At 34.8% G+C, this 19,255-nt stretch overlaps 1 protein-coding gene and 1 long non-coding RNA gene across 2 annotated transcripts in view; both read left to right on the plus strand.

Annotated features, from left to right (window-relative positions):
* Window positions 1-19,255, plus strand: part of LOC149783261 (uncharacterized) — a 58,814-nt gene that overhangs the window by 34,440 nt on the left and 5,119 nt on the right. The window contains exon 7 of the mRNA XM_089933359.1: window positions 18,762-18,921. Coding sequence (XP_089789485.1) covers window positions 18,762-18,921 — 160 coding nt within the window. The remainder of the gene's footprint in view (window positions 1-18,761; window positions 18,922-19,255) is intronic.
* On the plus strand, window positions 1,010-18,782 carry LOC149783262 (uncharacterized). Its single transcript, XR_016413581.1, has 3 exons — window positions 1,010-1,120; window positions 1,488-1,609; window positions 18,687-18,782. It is a non-coding gene; the product is annotated as an uncharacterized LOC149783262 (long non-coding RNA).

A 19,255-nucleotide genomic window follows, 5' to 3' on the forward strand; every position in this document is an offset into this window, starting at 1 on the left:
TTGTCTGTAGTGCATAGTCCCTTTCAAAGAAACGATTCTATTGTCTCCCCTCCCCAGCGTTACTTTTATTTCATTCCACCTGTTCATTTTTTTAAAATGGTAATATTTTCTTTTATATTAATACAAAATATTTTGTGCATAACGAGTTTTACTTTCGTCGTTTCAGTATTTGACTGGGAGCTACCACTTATACTGTTTCTTTTGCAATTAGTCGCGGTAGGTGATTTTTAATAAATTAACAGTTCTCGAATGTTTGAGAAAAACGTAAATCCCAAAATTAATGAAAAGTGCATCAATTAATTACCTGATTTTATCAGTGTCAGTTTCATTTAGTTTTCAAAAATAAAATATTATACTGCTAACAACTTGCCCACGAATGTTTCTTTTCACAAGCCTCTTACAGCGCAATAAGCAATTCTCCCAACTAGTACTTTTAATAACACGTTGACATTTTAATTGTATTATCTGTATACTGATTGTTTGATCATAGTGGCCGAGTGGTCTAAAGCGCTCTCCGTTATGAATCCCTGCCATCTCACCTCTGTATGCGTGGGTTCGAGTCTCAGATTCGGCCAATGTGGGTATGTGTGAAAGCCTGCCAGTAGCTTCTCGTGGGTCGGTAGTTCTTTCCGGGGGTTTTCCCGGGTTTTTTCTCCACCATTAATACTGGCCGCCATGTATAGCCTATCGTGTGCTGAAAACTGGCGTTAAACCCCACAACAACAACATCATTATGAATTTTATTAAAGGTATACGGATTGGTTTGATCACGGTGACATTTTGGATTTTATTAAAGGTATACGTATTGTTTGATCACGGTGACATTTTGGATTTTGTTAAAGGTATACGTATTGTTTGATCATATTTATAGCATCAAGTGATTAATCCTTGAGGCAATCACATCCAAAAGGACAGAGATCTCTCCACACCATCTTCCAATATGACGCACTTTCATAAAGGCTAGACTGAATCACACTGAAAAGGAGAAATCACAGGTCGCTGCACATTAGGTACGTAAGTATTAAAAAAAAAATCTAGAACCAGCATACAACGCATTATGCTACGGGAAGTATCGAATTACAGACTGTATACATCTCATACTGCATTCAGCGAAGGACAGGTGAGTATTTAAGTTCAAGCAAACATATTTGATTAGGATTAAGGAATGTGAAATGATTAATAGAGATACAACAACTGTGAATATAGCCAGGTGAACTTTACAGACTTCATTCAGCTACAACATAATAAATATGTCTTGGTATATATACTGAAGCGAACACAAGTTATTCATGTGTTTTTTCAAAGCTATGTACAGTGGTTTTTGTTGTTGTTGTCATACTACACACCACTAGAAAAACTTCCTGCTTTCCGCACTAGGCCTTATATGGAAAATAATAGCGAATGGGTAGGTAGTTTTGTCAATGATAAAACTTTATTACTGTTATGTATCGTTATAATAGCTGGAATATTGTTCATTGGCAATACAGGCACCATTCATCGGCAATACAGGTACAGGCACCATTCATTGGCAATACAGTCACCATTCATCGGCAACACAGTTACAGGCACCAGTCATCTGCAATACAGGCACCACTGATTGCAGAATCAGGTATTTCTCTACTTATTTTTTGAACGATTTTACTACAGAAAGGCTTAATGGTAAAATGTACGTTTTTACGTATTTCTACAGCTTCTCTATATTGTAGAGTAGTCGAATGAGAAGTTTAAATGTTGATATCCAAATGATAATAGAACGTCACTGATTGTATTTCGGATAATTTACTACCACGAGTCTCTCTCTCTCTCTCTCTCTCTCTCTCTCACACACACACACACACACACACACACACACACTTACCTCTAACCGTTGCTGTCTTTGGTAGTGATACATTGATCCCATCCTACCACGAGAATGATACCTTCATAACATTATATATTAAGAGCTTGTAAAAATCCCTTTTTGCCTTTTATTCAAGTCACCAAACACATTCTCTGTTATTTCTCATGGGGTTTGGTTGGCACAGTGGTTTAAGGTGCACGCCTGTACAGATAACATACGTTTTACCTCAGATCTAAGGTGCTGGCCTTTAAAGATCACCCACACCTAATCTGTGTCAGTGTGTGTTTGTTCGAGTCACGGTTCAAATAACTTGTGTGAGATAGCGCACCAGCAGCTTACCATGGGTCGGTGGTTCTTCCCGTAGTCTTCTGGGGTTCGTTCTCCACCAAATATACTGACTGTCATGTGCTGAAAAATGGCGTTAAACAGACACACGCGCGCGTGTAAAAAACTATTTATTTTTCATCTCAGAATAGCTAGCCTAATTAAAGATGCATCCTCAGGTGGTTCCGTCACACAGAGAAACTGAGAGGACAACACGTTAATTAAATATCAAAAACGCGGTTTCTTCATTTGACTTTTCTGGAAACGATGAAGGCCCCCCCACCCCTCCGCGCCCCCCCCCCCAAAAAAAGGTTAGAAATGTGGAAGTGGCATAAGCGGACAACGATTCAACAATTATGCATTAAATCACTTGATGCCTAGGTGTCATATTTATGCTCCGAGGAGAATATTAATGGTATATTTAAAGTTTCATTCAAAGGCATCTTAACATAAAGCATGCTGGATAAACGGGGATTATAGCTACATGTATAGCAGCAGACAGGGTGAACAAATCACTTGTTGGAAAGTCGAATTTTGAAAAATAAAGCTTTCTACAAAATTGACAAAAATAAAGTCAATAACGTTAAACCGAAGCCTCTAACTAAACGAGAGTTTCTCTAATTGGGTTAACTTATTTTATTACTCTATCTTTTGTCGTTCGTTTTAAAAAAAAAATGTTTGTTACCCACCGTGACACTTATTTGTGGCCTCACCCTCTCTGTTGCTATAAATAAATCATTATTATATCAATAATGGAATCTTGCACTAGTAGATTAGCTAGAGAAAGATTAGAAGCAATCCGAAGATACCTTCCCATTCGTGATGCTATCAAACAAAACTACAAGAACGTTTGGAAGAACAAGTTGAATATGCAGAAGATAAAGAAATTATTTTAGACCTGTTACAAAGGTTACTGAAAGAGTTGCAGAAGCTAATGAATGTCTTCTTACAGCAGTGAGACAAACTGCTGAGCAAACTGAAAGGATAACAAGAAGAACCTAACAGAGAAAAGAATTTTAAGAGATCTTCCAGGTGAAATAGTTGCCGCTCAACCTCATGGCAAGGAATAAGAGATACTTGAAGGGATTAGTGAAATAAATAAAGATCATGAACCAAAACTAAAACCTAAAGTAAGAAAAGAAAATATTGCATTGATTAAAAAATTTGGAGAAGGTGCTGTTTGAAAAACTTAAAAAAAGTTAAGCAGGAAAATTTACCTAATGCTGCAATAGTACGTTTTCTTTAAAACAAATATGCTTTTAAAACCTGAGCATGTTGGTGTAAATGTTGATAATTTGCATATATTACAACAAAGGACAGGTTAGAGATGATGACATTATATATCATCGATTGTGACGGTGGCACGCATTGAGGTGGGGTTCTTCCAATATAATTTAATTAAATTATGATGAAAGTTCCACCCGGGCTCGTGGGGTTAGAAAGTTAAATTAGTGACAAGGTAGATTTACACCTCTGAGCCCCCAATCAGCAATGCCGACGGCTAAATTATAGAGAATACGAAGATGAAATTCAGTTAATAACAATTTAATAAATTCGATAATTTAAACGATAAACTCTCAATCACCCGTCTTTCCCTCGACCAAGTGACAGCCTAATTCATCCCGTGATTTACAGTGTGAGTTCGATTTTCCCCCGTCCTTGCGTCTACTCATCTCTTTCTTTCCCGCTAATTCCTTCCTTCCTTCCGTTCCTCCAACACCATTTCCCTCTCGACTATCTCCTCCTCCAATTTCGCTCCAAATTTCCTCTTCCACCCTTCTCTCCCATTTTCCTCCTAGACTTCAACTTTTCCTGACTTCTCTCCTTTCTTCTCCCCTTTCCTCCGTCTCTCTATCTGAGACTACGGGACCAAACTGTAACTGGTCTGTCCCTCAAAGCTTTCTGTGAAAACCCACAAGGCGTTAACATATGCTTTATCGAATCTCACCTCACACTAGATCAACAATTAATCATCGGATAAGGCTATTACGGTTCCTGTCACGCATGCGTACACATCGAAATTCCCACACACTTCTTGCAGGGTAAACAATGGCGTAATAACACGGTATCAGCGAATTGTCATACAGACATCAATACACTGCGTCACATCAGTATATATGCATATATATTTAATCTCATTGTACTACAATATGACAACAATCAGACTCATGTCTGTACATTACACAAATATTCAACAATGGCAAAATCTATAATCACATGAACACATGTGCTAGTCTGCTATAAAATACCCACATAGCGAATTACAATATTAACTCTTACGACGGCTAGCAAGCTATATAATTCTTAACAAATATCAACTCATTTCTTCAAAATTTGCAAACATATTAACACCACAAAGTAATTCTTCGTACTACGATTCTAGTAATAATAAAGTATACATACGACCTATAATTAAAAATGCAGTCGCATTCCGCAAAGACCGAACAACTAGCTTACTGACCTTATTTGAAGCTGTCTGTACTTAGAATTTCCTGTTCTAAGATAATTTTTTTTTTGAGGGTTCTCTCTCCTTTCTGATTTTCTCAGACCATTTAGGGAGGCCCTCCTGCCCTGCATGTTATGGGTTGCTTTTTTGTATGTTTTGCTATTGTGTCATTGATTTATGGTTATTTTATTTTGTAAATAAATTTTTTAAATTTTTAAAATTTCTTTATTGGATTTTATATATTCATATGTTTTCAATGTATTCATCTGTGCTGAACCAGCTTTCTTCTTTCATTCTTTTTTTCCTCCTCTTGTTGTTGTCTTCTTTTTTCTTTTCTTTTTGTTTTCGTCATTTTTCCGAGCGCTTTCCGTACTTCTGGGCATGTTTTTCGTTTCTCATCTTTAGTAGTTTTTGCTATTTGTGATGCTTCTTCCTGCATTTGTTTTGTATTTGTATTTTATATCTGTAGCGATTCCACTCTGACTTGGTGCTTTTTGTTATATCTGATATTTTGGGTACGTGAGTTTTCTGCATTTATTGTAATTGAAAGGTTTTAATCTCTTCCTGTAATGGATCTTCTTGCAGTTGTTTTGCAATTTCTATACCTTGCTGTAATGACTTGGTTTCATGTTGCTGTTGTGATTGTATTGGTCCAATTTCTTTTCCTTGTAGGCTTTGTAACGTTTATTGTTGTTGTTGGTTCTTACTTCCTAGTTGCTGTTGTGCTTTTATTGTCCTTTGTTGCTGTTGTTGTCTGGTTTCAAATACTTGTTGGCTTGGTGTGTTTTTTGTTGTTGACTTATTTCTTGTTGTGTATGGATTAGTTGTTTCTGTTGTTGTTGCTTCTTTGGATCTATTGACGTCTGTGCGTCTTTATTTCCTGCTTGTATCTGTATTTGTTGTTGTTCTTGCTGTTATATATTCTATTTGCCTATTTTCCACTAGAATCTAGCCTAGAGTCTGTTGGTGTTGTTGTTGAATTTTCTGCCCTTGTTTTGTGTTTGTAGTTTCTTTCTGTAGTGACTTTTTTTCTCCTGTTGCTTTACATTTCCTTGCTCCTGTTGATGATGTATTTGATCTATCCTTTGATTTTTTTTGCTGCTTTTATAGGTTCTATCTGTTCTTTGTGTTGTTTGTTACCTTGTTGGTTGTTTTCTACCTGTACTTGTAGCTGTAGCTGTTGGTGTTGTTTCTGTAGCTGCTTATAATGTTCTTGCCCGTTCCCATCTTGTGATATTTGTTGTTGGTAAATCAATGTTATCACAGTTGCCAATTACTAAAGATAGCGTTCAAAGTAATGCAGCAGGGTTATTCACATGGCAGATAACATCAGAGCAAGGAGTTTCTGCACCACGACATATATTTATTACTTTTCAGGAAATTGCGAGAAAAGGTTCACAGGAACAAAATCCAATGGTATTTGATACACTTTGAGTTTCTGAAATTGGACATCACGAACCTTCTGAAGAAGTTTTGTTAAAGTCTGATCCAAATCACGGTGATGACATTTATGCGGCCTGATCAAAATGTTGACATTGGTTTATAAATATCTTAGCGGGATTTCACAACATGATATCAAATCTATTACTATTCGTTGGAACATTTCGATTTATTCAGGCAATCTGTCGTTGATTTACATTTTCGAGGATAAGTATCTCGCCTACCTGCTTGTGGTTACAGAGCCATCGCTGTTATTCTCTCAGAAAAAACAATGCTACTTGAAGGTGTTGGTGGACGAATGAGCGTTATTGATGCTTCAGTAGAAAACATGTAATTAAATCGCTCACGATATTTATAATGTGATATCATCATGTTAGTGTCTGACTCCTGGTCATATTTAAGAGCTTCAATTAAATTGAGCAAAGAAATGTGGGAACAAAAATATCACTAAAAAAGATCAGATCACAGGTGGTCAAAATAAATCTTTGTCAGAACGTCAACTCAGGCATTTCAATGATGCCAAACAAAACAGACATTAAACTCAATATTTCTGCGAGCGCCATTAAAGACTCGATTAAAACCAGTGGTATATTTCCACTTCTTGCAGCTATACCAGCGTTAATATACGCTGCATCCTCAGCTGTTGCAAAAGCAGCTGCACTTCGTGCTGTTGGAACTGCTGCAGGGATGGCAAAACAGAAAGCAACAGGACAAGGATTTAAAAAAGGGGAAGGGTTCTAAGATTACCATGAACTCCTTATCGATACGGAAAAGGTCTGAGATTTCCAGGAACACTTCGTTAATCTTCCAAAAAGTCAGATTTTGATTTACTTGATGCTATTAAAAAAGTAAATATCGAAAATTTCACAGGTGATTTTATGCGTGACCAATTACAAAAACAACCGAATAATATTGAAACAGGCATTATTAATCTTGATAAAAGTTTCGGTCATGGTACTCATTGGGTTGCATACGCGATTGATCCACGTGTAATTATTTATTTTGATTCGTATGATTTGGCTCCATCGAAGAAATTTATAAATCATGCAAATACAATAAAAACTCTAGTCTGGTGTTCAACATTACCAATACAAACAATAACCGATCCGCCAATATGTGACCGTGAAGAAATTTCTGATTCCACACCAGAAATGTTGACTGGTTTTGACAAACCCTATTACGAAAAAGCTTATGCTGTAACCGCAGTTATTTATGCCATTTATCCGCTGAATGATAAACCCAGCGTGCATGACCGAAAACCGATAAAATTTTCGAAAATAGCCGAACGAGTAACGGAACATTTTACAAACGCAATACGTGGAAGGAAACTAACAGATCAGCGAGGTGAAGAAAAAAATAATAATAAACAAATGGGCTGAATCAGTCAAGAATAATGGAGCTACAATAAATGATGTTGCTGAATTAGAAAAGAAATTAAAGTTCCCAAAAATAGTACGAACTATAGCCAGAGAGATTTTATACGAATCAAAGTATAAATCAAAAGGATCTTCCATTTAAATTATTGATTATAATGCGCATTGGTGGACTAATGCATTAACACTATTTCCACGAAATCGAATTGTTAAGTTTTACCAAGGAGATATATTTGATTTTATTAATGAAATCAGTAAGAATGATCCTGTATCCAATCATGGAAACTATGATCAGTTTGTACGACCTAATGGAAATATTTGTTGCACAGAATTTCTACATGAAGAAATGAAGAATCTTACGTTGAAATATACCCGTGACGATGCTAAACAATTACTGAGTAATTTTTATACCGTTCCTTCAGTTGCTGCTCATTGAGCTAGCGAGAAATGTTCGTGGAAACCAACACGATATGATTTTCTTGAAGAAATACAATGCATTTTTGTCGAATACGGACATGATGGATTCTGGAATACTATATACGGTTATAAGGTTATCTCGGTTGATATGGTTGCATGTTATCCTGGATATTTTCTAAGAATTTGATCGATTTGGACATCCAACACACGAGATGACCAGATTATCGATAAATGGACCAAAATCAGATTTTCATCTGACTGGATTTGCTTGTATCGAATCATTTAAGTTTGCCTAAAATCTTCATCCGATTTGTTATGTCTGGCTTGGCAAACATTTTTCATAACAAATGTTTGTCCCCAACAGTATTATTACGATGTATGCTCGATGCAAAAATACTGATATCGTTGAGATTAAGTGAAGCAATTATATCATATATTTCGCTGAAACAAGTTTGGTTAGCACAACCAAATATTCTGATGGTGAAAATCCTGATATGACTGATTTTTAAGATAAAATCGCGAAAGATCTTGGCAGACAAATACTATTTAAATTCACCCAAGGAGGATTATATTACCATAAATGACATTGTACAAGATTAATTATAGATGAGGCTCAACTCAATTTCATAATTGCTGATACAACGAATAGAAACACATTTATAAGCCTAAGTAGTGTTAATTTATCAGACGGAACTAAATAAGGTACAATTATGAGTAATATTGATGGTGAGTCACTGCAGTTTACTCATTTAAGTTCTTCAAGGCTCTCGTACGTTTCGATAAATCTTGCTGTCTGAGTCGCTACGGATTTATTTTATATCAATACAAAATACAGGATACCTAGAACAAGTACATATCGTCACTTATACATCATGGGGTGGAAAAGAATAAAACAAGAAATAATTAATTTTTCTGAATCCGCCGACGTCGAAATTAAGAATATTTATTGCCATAAAAATAAAATCTCAAAATTGTCACGAGAACGATATGTAGTTAATCCAGTAGCTTGACATTATATAGTTTATCTCAGTGGGGAGGGTTAGGTAAAATAACTCGTGTGATTGAATTATTCTTGAACAGTTGCTCAGAAATAGTTGTATTAACACCTATACACAGACTCGCAAGAGAAATGAAAGAAAGAAATATTAAATCATTATTTTATCATAATTTTTTTCGATGGAAGGGAGATAAATGGATTCGTAAACGGGTGGGAGAGAAAAATATTCCTAGGATTTTTGTTTGGGAACGTCTAACATATTTCTTGATTGGTTTTTGACAAACAATACTGCTGTAATAATGTGTGGCAATCATAGTCAACCACCACCTTTTGTTGCATTGTCTCCACATAAATGGCTGAGGAATTTTGTAGATTATCACAAAGAAATAACTAATGATCATAGAGCACTTGATCCAGAATTAAGAGTTTAAGAAATTGATCAGACCTCAACCGAAAAAAATTAAATGTGAAATAATGCGTGAAATAATTTTAGAAACTCCTATAAACAATTTTTGGAATTTATGGGACCAAATAATTTGATAGTTGCAAGTAGAAAGATAGTTTGTGATCACTTTAAACACAATTATTTATGTTACATAAAGAAAAAATTCAAATCTATCCGTACCATTTTTTTATCGATCAGCGGATACGTGACTACATAATATCGACGTTGATATACCAGGATAATCAGAGAAACAAAATCTTGTATCAAATGATATTGTTTTAGTTCCTGTCATTGTTGCTGAGAGCACGTTAACTATGGACAAAACTCCATGGATGCTATGACACGCAATGACAATTCATTCATCAAAGGATTAATCATCTCTGATACAATTATTTGGATCGTCGATGATCGTATCGAATGGTCAAATTTAGTGTATCTCGCAGTGTCTCGAGTCAGAAGAATATCTCAGCTGCCGAGAATTGTCTTAGACTTCACAGAAGCTGCTGGTAATAGCTATGTTATTGATAATAATATAGTAAGAAAAAATTAGTTATAAATAGTGTGACAACAATAATATCGACTTTGATCTCGATGCTGAATTTATGATGACATTGAAACAACAGCAAAATAATCATCGTGTGAGCTGTAACACAGTAATGATGTGTCAGTATTCAAATAATAATCCAAGACAATTTACCGTAGACAGAATAATAGTAGTCTTGGTCACACACGCGAAAATGTGATGCTGACCTATCTTGAATCGACGTGCTATTTTACAAAAGCGAAGGCGGTGGTAATTGTGTGTCTTCAGGAATTGCTCGCTACAAATCCACGTTGAAGAGCAGTTGAATCTAATCTTTGGATTGCAGGTCTACCGGTAGATCTAACCATGCTGGATATTCTATGTGTCGTAATACTTCATATAGGATAGGTCGCTCTTTTTTTAATAATTTCATATTCACCAGGTTCATATAAATATCTTACGGTAACATTATGTAGTACTGGTTGTTTAAAAAATCCTTTTGTTGTTTTGGTAAATGTCTTTTTTTGTAATTGCAATAATGTTTCTTAGAAATCTCACCAGTAATTTCATTATTCAACGCAGCTATTACACTTGGTACTCTTGCAACCCATCCGCGAGATCTCATATCGTTCTGAATTATTTCCTTTGCATATTGATATCCAAATAACCGCTCAGCAAGTGTTCGATTAAATCGTTCAACAATTGCATGATCTCGATGAATTGCAGCATGTCCTCGTCTAATTTTGACGTTATATTTTATCATCACAGATGATACCGCACCAAGAAATTCTTTGCCAGGACCAGTCTGTAGTAACTGTATCCATCGCAAGGGTCCTGGTTGATAAATTCCTTCAAAAGCAGATACAGCTTCAGCCGCTGTTTTATTTGATGACGGCTATGTTTAATTATATGAATTTGCGACATCAACGACAGTTAACGCGTATTTGCATGTACGTGATTAACGTCTACCAATTTTAATAGTATCGTGTGGTAAAAATAGAATATATGCTTGATGAACTTCGTTTGGAGTGCTCACATCACAATGTGCATTCAGAATTGTTTTAGGTGGTGTTAGATACATTTGCCATATTGCATGTCGTGCTAACCAATTTGCGGCAACATAACGTGTAACATTTACTGCATCAGCGAGTTTACTAATTGCTGCTATACCTTTCCAATATCCTCTTGGCCAATAATAAATGGAGTCCATTATTTTATAATAATCTGTTGATTAATTACCGGCTCCTAATACTAGTTTACCTTTCATCGCAGATCTTACCAACGAATTAGCTTACGATTCTCTGAAACATTTATTTTTTATGGAATTTCACGAGTGAATCAACTTCACGTCTGCAATATGTCGTTGTTAAAAACCGTTAGTTTTATAAGCTACGGCATGAACGTGACATGCTTGATCAATTGCATTTATTGGATGCTCTCCAGGTCATGGTTGATCTCCTTCGTCGAGTCAGATATCAAGTCGAGTTCCAGGACCACAATACTTATATCCTGAAAGATGTTTTTCTCCTGGGTTTTGAACCCATGGAGTGCCTGGTTATTTTCCTAATGAAGCAGCGATATAACCACCTGTCTTCATACTAGACGTAATAAATTTATATTTATTTATACCACTATTCACACATTTGCCTGTAAATGCACACATTTTAGTTCTTGTTTTTATTCAATATTTTCTAGAGAAGACACAAAAACACTGATGTGATTTATGTTACTCAGCGAGATACACAAAAGCCTAAAGTGATCAGAGATACCTGTAATATTTTAGTTGTGTTTAATGGAGTCGATGAACATACTCTGCGAAATATTCATCAAACTTGGTGTAGTGGGGATATGGACATGATTAAGTTCGAAAACTTCTTTTCGAAAACACAATCTTCCCCACACGGATTTATCACGATAAATTTACATAATCCTCGATCGCGATATCGTATAGGTCTTGCTACAATATTTGGTTGATATAATAGTGATTTAATTACTCACACATTTATAGCAGCAAAGAGGATGCGACCACAAATAAGTGTGACGGTGGGTAAACAAAACTTTGAAAAACAAGAACGACGACTCTAGGTCAGTTAGAGACTTCGGTTTGACATTATTGACCTTATTTATTTTATTTTCGTAGGAAGCTTTATTTTTATTTTTATGAACCTTCCAGCATGTGGTTTCTGCACCCTCGCTGCTGTTCGTATTAAACCAGGATAAGTGGACACCCATATTTTGGTGATGTGATGTGATGTGATTTTTATTTTTTAACGTAGCTTTAACAATTTTTCAGTCATATCGCTACGATGTCTGCAATGTGGCAGTTTATAGTGATGTCTAGCACTGGGGCATCATGCCGCAGACATGTAGCATGATGTCCCACCCAGTCACATTATCCTGACACCAGGCCGACCAATCCTAACACTAACCTCTTAATGCTGAACGCCAAGCGAGGCAGCTGTTAGTACCATTTTTTAAGTCTCTGGTATGACTCGGCCGGGGATCGAACCCACGACCCCCCGCATCCGAGGCGGACGCTCTAACCACTAGGCCACCGGAGCGGTCCCCATATTTTGGACCTATTTCTTTGTCAGTAGCGTGTTCATGCTAAAGTTTATATACAATAAGTGTAACGTGGAGTTTCAGTACTAACACATGGAATGTCACAGTTAACAAGCGTTGGCTCAGCTCGTTAGTGTCTGTTTCGAGAAAGGTTTTATGCTGCTGACGTATGGAACACCTGGGTTGTCGTATACTGTCGTTAATTGTTATTTTTATTTGTTGGTTTTATATTTATGTTTGGTGCTTTCTTTATTATATGTTGTGGTTTCCATATTATAAGCATGTTGATTTGTCTTAATATGTAATGGTGTCGCCGTTGTATACATTAGTTCAGACATAAAATACGTAGGTTTAGACATTATACCTGCGGTGGTTTAAGCATCGTGTGCAGTGTTTTAAACATTATACAGTGATTTAAACATCATATGCAATGGTTTAGACATTACATACGGTGATTTAAACATTATATGCAGTGTTCAAACATTACATACAGCGATTTAGTCATTTTATATGCGGTTGTTGTAGCCATGATATATGCGGTGCTTAGAACGTCTTTTTGGCAGAGGTTTAAACATTATATATAAGGTGGTGTAGAAACAATATATGCAATGGTTTCGATATGATAGATGTTGTGATTTAGACATGACATATGCGGTCGTTTAGGCATACGCATTGGGTACACAATATATGCGGTGGTCTACGCGTGATTTAAGTGGTAGCGTTGTCATTATGTGTTATTGCTATATATTATATACGGTGCTTTCTTTAATGTTTCTTTGACATTTTGACATTTGAGATCCCAAAATTATACTATATATGCTTACTTGTAAATCATTACTTGAAAATATATTTCCTATCGTTAAGGTCAATAGTACATAAAAACCTTTCAAGGTTTTCATCCCATTTTCACGTTGCTTCCAACACGTGAGCTATTTGAGATACATGTATAACATTTGGTACAATGATATATTGACACCAAAAGATGTCGTGCATCCAGAATTTAGCGTCATATTAAATGTCATGGTCACAGGGCAATATTGTTAAACTTTATTTTTCTTTTTCATATTAGTTTGGGATTCAAGAATAGACAATGATAAACTTATGATTTCGATTTGATGGCATCTCATGTCTCATATACAAGGTTATATCACCAAGGCCATTTTCACTGAGACTCTGTGATACAGTCAGTCATGTGCTATAAATGTGCCGTTAAACCAACTAAACCTGTGTCACCTTTTCTGTGCATGTATTCAAAAGTCCACTAAGACAGAGAAAGGACACTCGGTTAATTTACGTCTTTCCAGTGACTCCGTATCACTGTTACAAAGGCCACAGTCATATCTCATTATTATATGCTTTTGATAACATCACCACGGTAGGCTGGGCCCAAATATTCACTGAATTTCTTTCTTGTTTTCTATCTTTATGTCAAAACTTCGATTAGAGTTAAGGTTGGATTTAGGGTTAGGCAACAGACTGGCCTACAGAGAATTATATGTCGTCTTTAACCCCTCACTCACTAGAATGTTATCCAGATTCTTGCTGTTACAAGTTTTTCCTTCTGGACAATTTTAGGAAGGGTTTGTTTAATGTTTCTTTTGGTCGTATGTAACACATTTTGTTAATTATGTTGCTTTTGTGTAGTACGTAATAACAAAAGAGAAGTTTCTCCGTTACTTATTGTAATTTAAGACCACCAAGGTGTTAATGTCTTTAACATTTGAATCAAATAAATATCCTTGACTTTGGATTTCATTTATTCCGACTAAAACAGCTCTGATGACAGAACAATCGATAAAGAATAACACGCTCTATTGCCATGGTTGGAAGCTTATGATATATATTTGTGTCTTGTAAATCTGTTTTTAAGTATGAGACGAGACGAGTTTGTTTTTACAAACTATTTATAATATTTTTCAGAACTAATGAAACAAACGTTTTTAACAGACTCGCTCAAAACATGTTTGTTATATGTAGAATCTTTGGATATGCTGTTGGCATGTGAACGGGTTTGTTTCTCTGACAAAGTGGCGTGTCTTGCAGTAATCATCAGTTGCAGGATTCAGTTCGTTGTTCCAGAAATTAACCATCAAAATATATGGCAGTTAAGTAGTATGCATATTAGGCACCTAGCTGTAGTAGTTTTGGTATCCAGGAACAATTGGCAATAGAATACGAAAGGAGGCTGATGCTACTTGCTGTTTCATTAGATAATACAATTTCACAGTGTCACGAATATGGTATAGCTGCAGTCATTCCGAGAGGTACGATAACATGGCAAAAGGGATGTTCGGAATTTGATGATGATTAGATACAGGACAGAAATAATTCTTAGCTATCTAAATCATGAAATTTAATTATATCGTAGAACGTTCCTGCACCAAAACCACTATATACAATGTCGAAAATCGGCACCATGTCGAATTAGGCATCACAATATAGATCGGATACATTGTCGAGATTAGAGATCCCATCTTCTGGAAGATAGCAATAGTTTCAGCTTTATTTTCTCCTAAATTAACCCCGACCAAGTTATACCAAAGACTTAGAATATGGTACTAGTAGCTGCCTAGCTTGGCGCTCAGCATGAAGAGGTTAGTGTTAGGTCTGGTCGACCGGGTGTCAGGATAATGTGACTGGGTGGGACATCATGCTACATGTCTGCGGCATGATGCCCAAGTGCTAGACAACACTATAAATTGTCACACTGCAGACATCGTAGCGATGTGACTGAATTTGTTTAAAGCTGCGTTAAAAATCCAAAATACACACACACGCACACACATTGCCCTAAATTAAAGAATATGAACAGTAATCGAAAATTAGAGTACAAAATGGAACCTACAATGATATCAATGATAAAACGGTAACTGACACGTAGTCGGAAATAATGGACGAAAACCAATGAAATCTTAGCGAATTTAAAAACAGCTATGTCATCCTTGCAGTACAATATTTAATAATGAGTACACTTCTAAAATTTGTTAAATGTTAGTATTGAAGATGTAGACAAATGGATAAAATAAACAAAGAAATAATGATTTGGAATACACGTTACAAACAAAACAAATGCAGTTAAAGCTAAAAAAAGATCAAAAGATCCTTGCCGGATCTGGTAGCATTAATACATTTATAATCTGTATAGATTATAACATATAGAAGGATTTAAAATTGAATTAAACATGGAAATTGGAATAATTAATCATGAATGGAGTACTAAAATGCGAATAAGCAATCATGTATTGATCTCTGAATTGGAAATAAGTAATCGTGCATAGAGTACTATAATGTGAATACGTAACCATGCATTAGTATTAAAATGGGAATAAGTAAACATGCATTGGTATTAAAATGGGAATAAGTAACCATACATTAATATTAAAATGGGAATAAGTAACCATGCATTAGTATTAAAATGGGAATAAGTAACCATGCATTAGTATTAAAATGGGAATAAGTAATTATCCATTAGTATTAAAATGGGAATAAGTGACCATGCATTAGTATTAAAATGAGAATAAGTAATCATGTATTAGTATTAAAATGGGAATAAGTAATCATGCATTAGTATTAAAATGGGAATAGGTAATCAATCATTAGTATTAAAATGGGAATAAGTAACCATGCATTAGTATTAAAATGAGAATAAGTAATCATGTATTAGTATTAAAATGGGAATAAGTAATCATGCATTAGTATTAAAATGGGAATAGGTAATCACGCATTAGTATTAAAATGGGAATAAGTAACCATGCATTAGTATTAAAATGGGAATAAGTAATCATGCATTGGTATTAAAATGGGAATAAGTAATAATGTATTTTTATTAAAATGGGAATAAGTAACCATGCATTGGTATTAAAATGGGAATAAGTAACCATGCGTTAGTATTAAAATGGGAATAAGTAATCATGCATCAGTATTAAAATGGGAATACGTAACCATGCATTAGTATTAAAATGGGAATAAGTAACCATGCTTTAGTATTAAAATGGGAATAAGTAACCATGCATTAGTATTAAAATGGGAAGAAAGAAAACATGCATTAGCATTAAAATGAGAACAAGTCATCATGCATCAGTATTAAAATGGGAATACGTAACCATGCTTTAGTATTAAAATGGGAATAAGTAACCATGCATTAGCATTAAAATGAGAATAAGTAATCATGCAATAGTATTAAAATGGGAAGAAAGAAAACATGCATTAGCATTAAAATGAGAACAAGTCATCATGCAATAGTATTAAAATGGGAATAAGTAATCATGGGAAGTAAGTAAAATGGGAAGAAAGAAATCATGCATTAGTATTAAAATGGGAATAAGTAACCATACATTAGTATTAAAATAGGAATAAGTAATCATGCATTAGTATTAAAATGGGAATAAATAACCAAGCATTAGTATTAAAATGGGAATAAGTAATCATGCATTAATATTAAAATAGGAATAAGTAATCATGCATTAGTATTAAAATGGGAAGAAAGAAATCATGCATTAGTATTAAAATGGGAAGAAGAAATCATGCATTAGTATTTAAATGGATGAAGTAATCATTATAATAATTATAATAATAATGATAATCACTTTGTATAGCGTCTATTCTTTATAAGCGCTAAGCGCTTTGCAACATTAGACAACACCTATGAGATACAAAATATATATAATGATATTAATACAGAAAACAGACCATGAAATTAGAAAACATAAAAATCATCCATTAGTATTAAAATGGAAATAAGTAATCATACAATGGTATTAATATGGGAAAACATAATCATGCATTATTATTAAAATGGCAATAAATAATCATGCAGTGATACTTTTGAAGACAGAATCGATGAATACAAAATGGAATTTCAAGAAAATTAAAATTAGTGAAATTAATCAAGAACTAATGTTTCTTATGAGTATTATCATAACAATACACTAAACATTGATTCTATACTTTGTTACAGAAAGACAAATAATTCTTTGCTTAAATAATGATCTTTAGAAAAGAATGTATTCATTACATAACAAATAAATGCAAATATATTATCTTGACGAAAACAAATTTTGAATTTAAAATCTGGAAGTTGACTAGAAGTCTTGTTTAATCAAATCTGCCTCAGTGAAACATATTATTGATCAGTCTGAAAAGAGTGTTGCTTATTTCTAAGACCATACAATGTTTGTATTTTCACTTCTATATATTTGATCTTCTTATTGTATTTAATTTGCTGCAAAATACGAATGTCACGTGACTGTGAGGACTAAAGTACAACTACCTGATTTCGTCTTTGTCCATTTAGTTTAAAATGCTTGCCACATTTTGAGTGAGTTTTACTCCAATCAATTCAACACTTTAATTAAAGATGTTGTATTACCTTCAGTAGCTAAGCAAAGATGTTGATAATTGAAAGAAGAGATGTTGATATTTGAAAGAAGAGAAACTGATATTTGAAATAAGAGAAATTTATATCTGAAAGAAGAGATGTTGATATTTGAAAGAAGAGATGTTGATATTTGAATGAAGAGATGTTGATATTTGAAAGAAGAGATGTCGATATTTGAAGTAAATGTTTTGATAATTAAAAGTAATGATATTAATATGTAAAGAAAAGATGCTGATGGTAGGGTTATATCAGCTTGGATTTCACACTATCAAATATATACATTGCAAGTCACGTGCAACATCTGAGTTGTATCCTTAATGAATGGAAAGAAGAAATATATTTGTTCTGTATTATCTGCAGTTAGCTCTACCGTGGCCTAATATCATAAACATGAAATCACCCATAATACCCTAAAAAAATCAAACAAATATTATAATCTAAGATAGTAGATATCACAGTATCACAGTCAGTTTCTATCTATCTATCTATCTATCTATCTATCTATCTATCTATCTATCTGTCTGTCTCTCTGTCTGTCTGTCTATCTATCTATCTATCTATCTATCTGTCTATCTATCTATCTATCCACCCATCCATCCATCCATGCGGCCTGCTACATATCTATCAATGGACTTAAGGAGGCCGGAGCCACGGTGACTCAGTGGTTAGCATGCTAGATTAGGACCGAAAAATTTCTGATTCGAATCCCACCAATCTATTAGCCCAGGTTGACTAGTTTTGTGTGTCCTTGGGTAATACACTGCAGTAGAATTGCCTTGACACTAGATAATCGTGTTGCGTACTGTAAAACAATGTACTATACCGTATCTTTAACCGGCATTTTATAGCACAGCGAAAATATAAAGCATTCTAACAGTGGACAGAAAGAGCTGGGTCATCATTCATTCATTCATTCATTCATTTGCGCTTCTTTGTTTTCAGAGTAAAGCGTTCATCAAGGCATCGTTAATAGACTAAAACAGCATTGGCCTTATCAGCTGTATTGTGGGAAAGGTAAACGTTTGTTGCATTAAAGAATATGGAGCTAGACTGCGATTCGGTTAGTTACAGTGCGTCAGAATTTTTTGATAAATTTTCCAGTAAATTTCCACAGATTGTCATGGTAACGCAAGGATTCTGTGGAGAGATTTCAGTGGACACATTTGATGTTGGGCAGGTAAGATTTTCTCTTTCTATATACAATATTCGAAGCACCATTGATTGAATAATTTGAATTGACAACCAGTCTTACAAAATGTATATATTTCCTATATTTAATGTATGAACTTTTGGTTCCAATATTATTTTTACAATCAGCTTTTTAGATATACCATTAACACCGGTCTATTTCGAATCAATCAGGGAGAGCTTCATCATGTATTTTATTTGTGTAATATGAATGGGAAAGTTTTACATGTACGCCCTTCCGGAAATCGTCTGCACTGTACAGCCCGACCTCCCAAGCCGCTCTCCCTGTGGAAAAGGCAGTCGTACGATTGATGAGACGGCGT

The sequence above is a fragment of the Sinohyriopsis cumingii genome, chromosome 14, assembly GCF_028554795.1.
Source record: "Sinohyriopsis cumingii isolate HCF-2022 chromosome 14, ASM2855479v2, whole genome shotgun sequence".
Taxonomy (NCBI): domain Eukaryota; kingdom Metazoa; phylum Mollusca; class Bivalvia; order Unionida; family Unionidae; genus Sinohyriopsis; species Sinohyriopsis cumingii.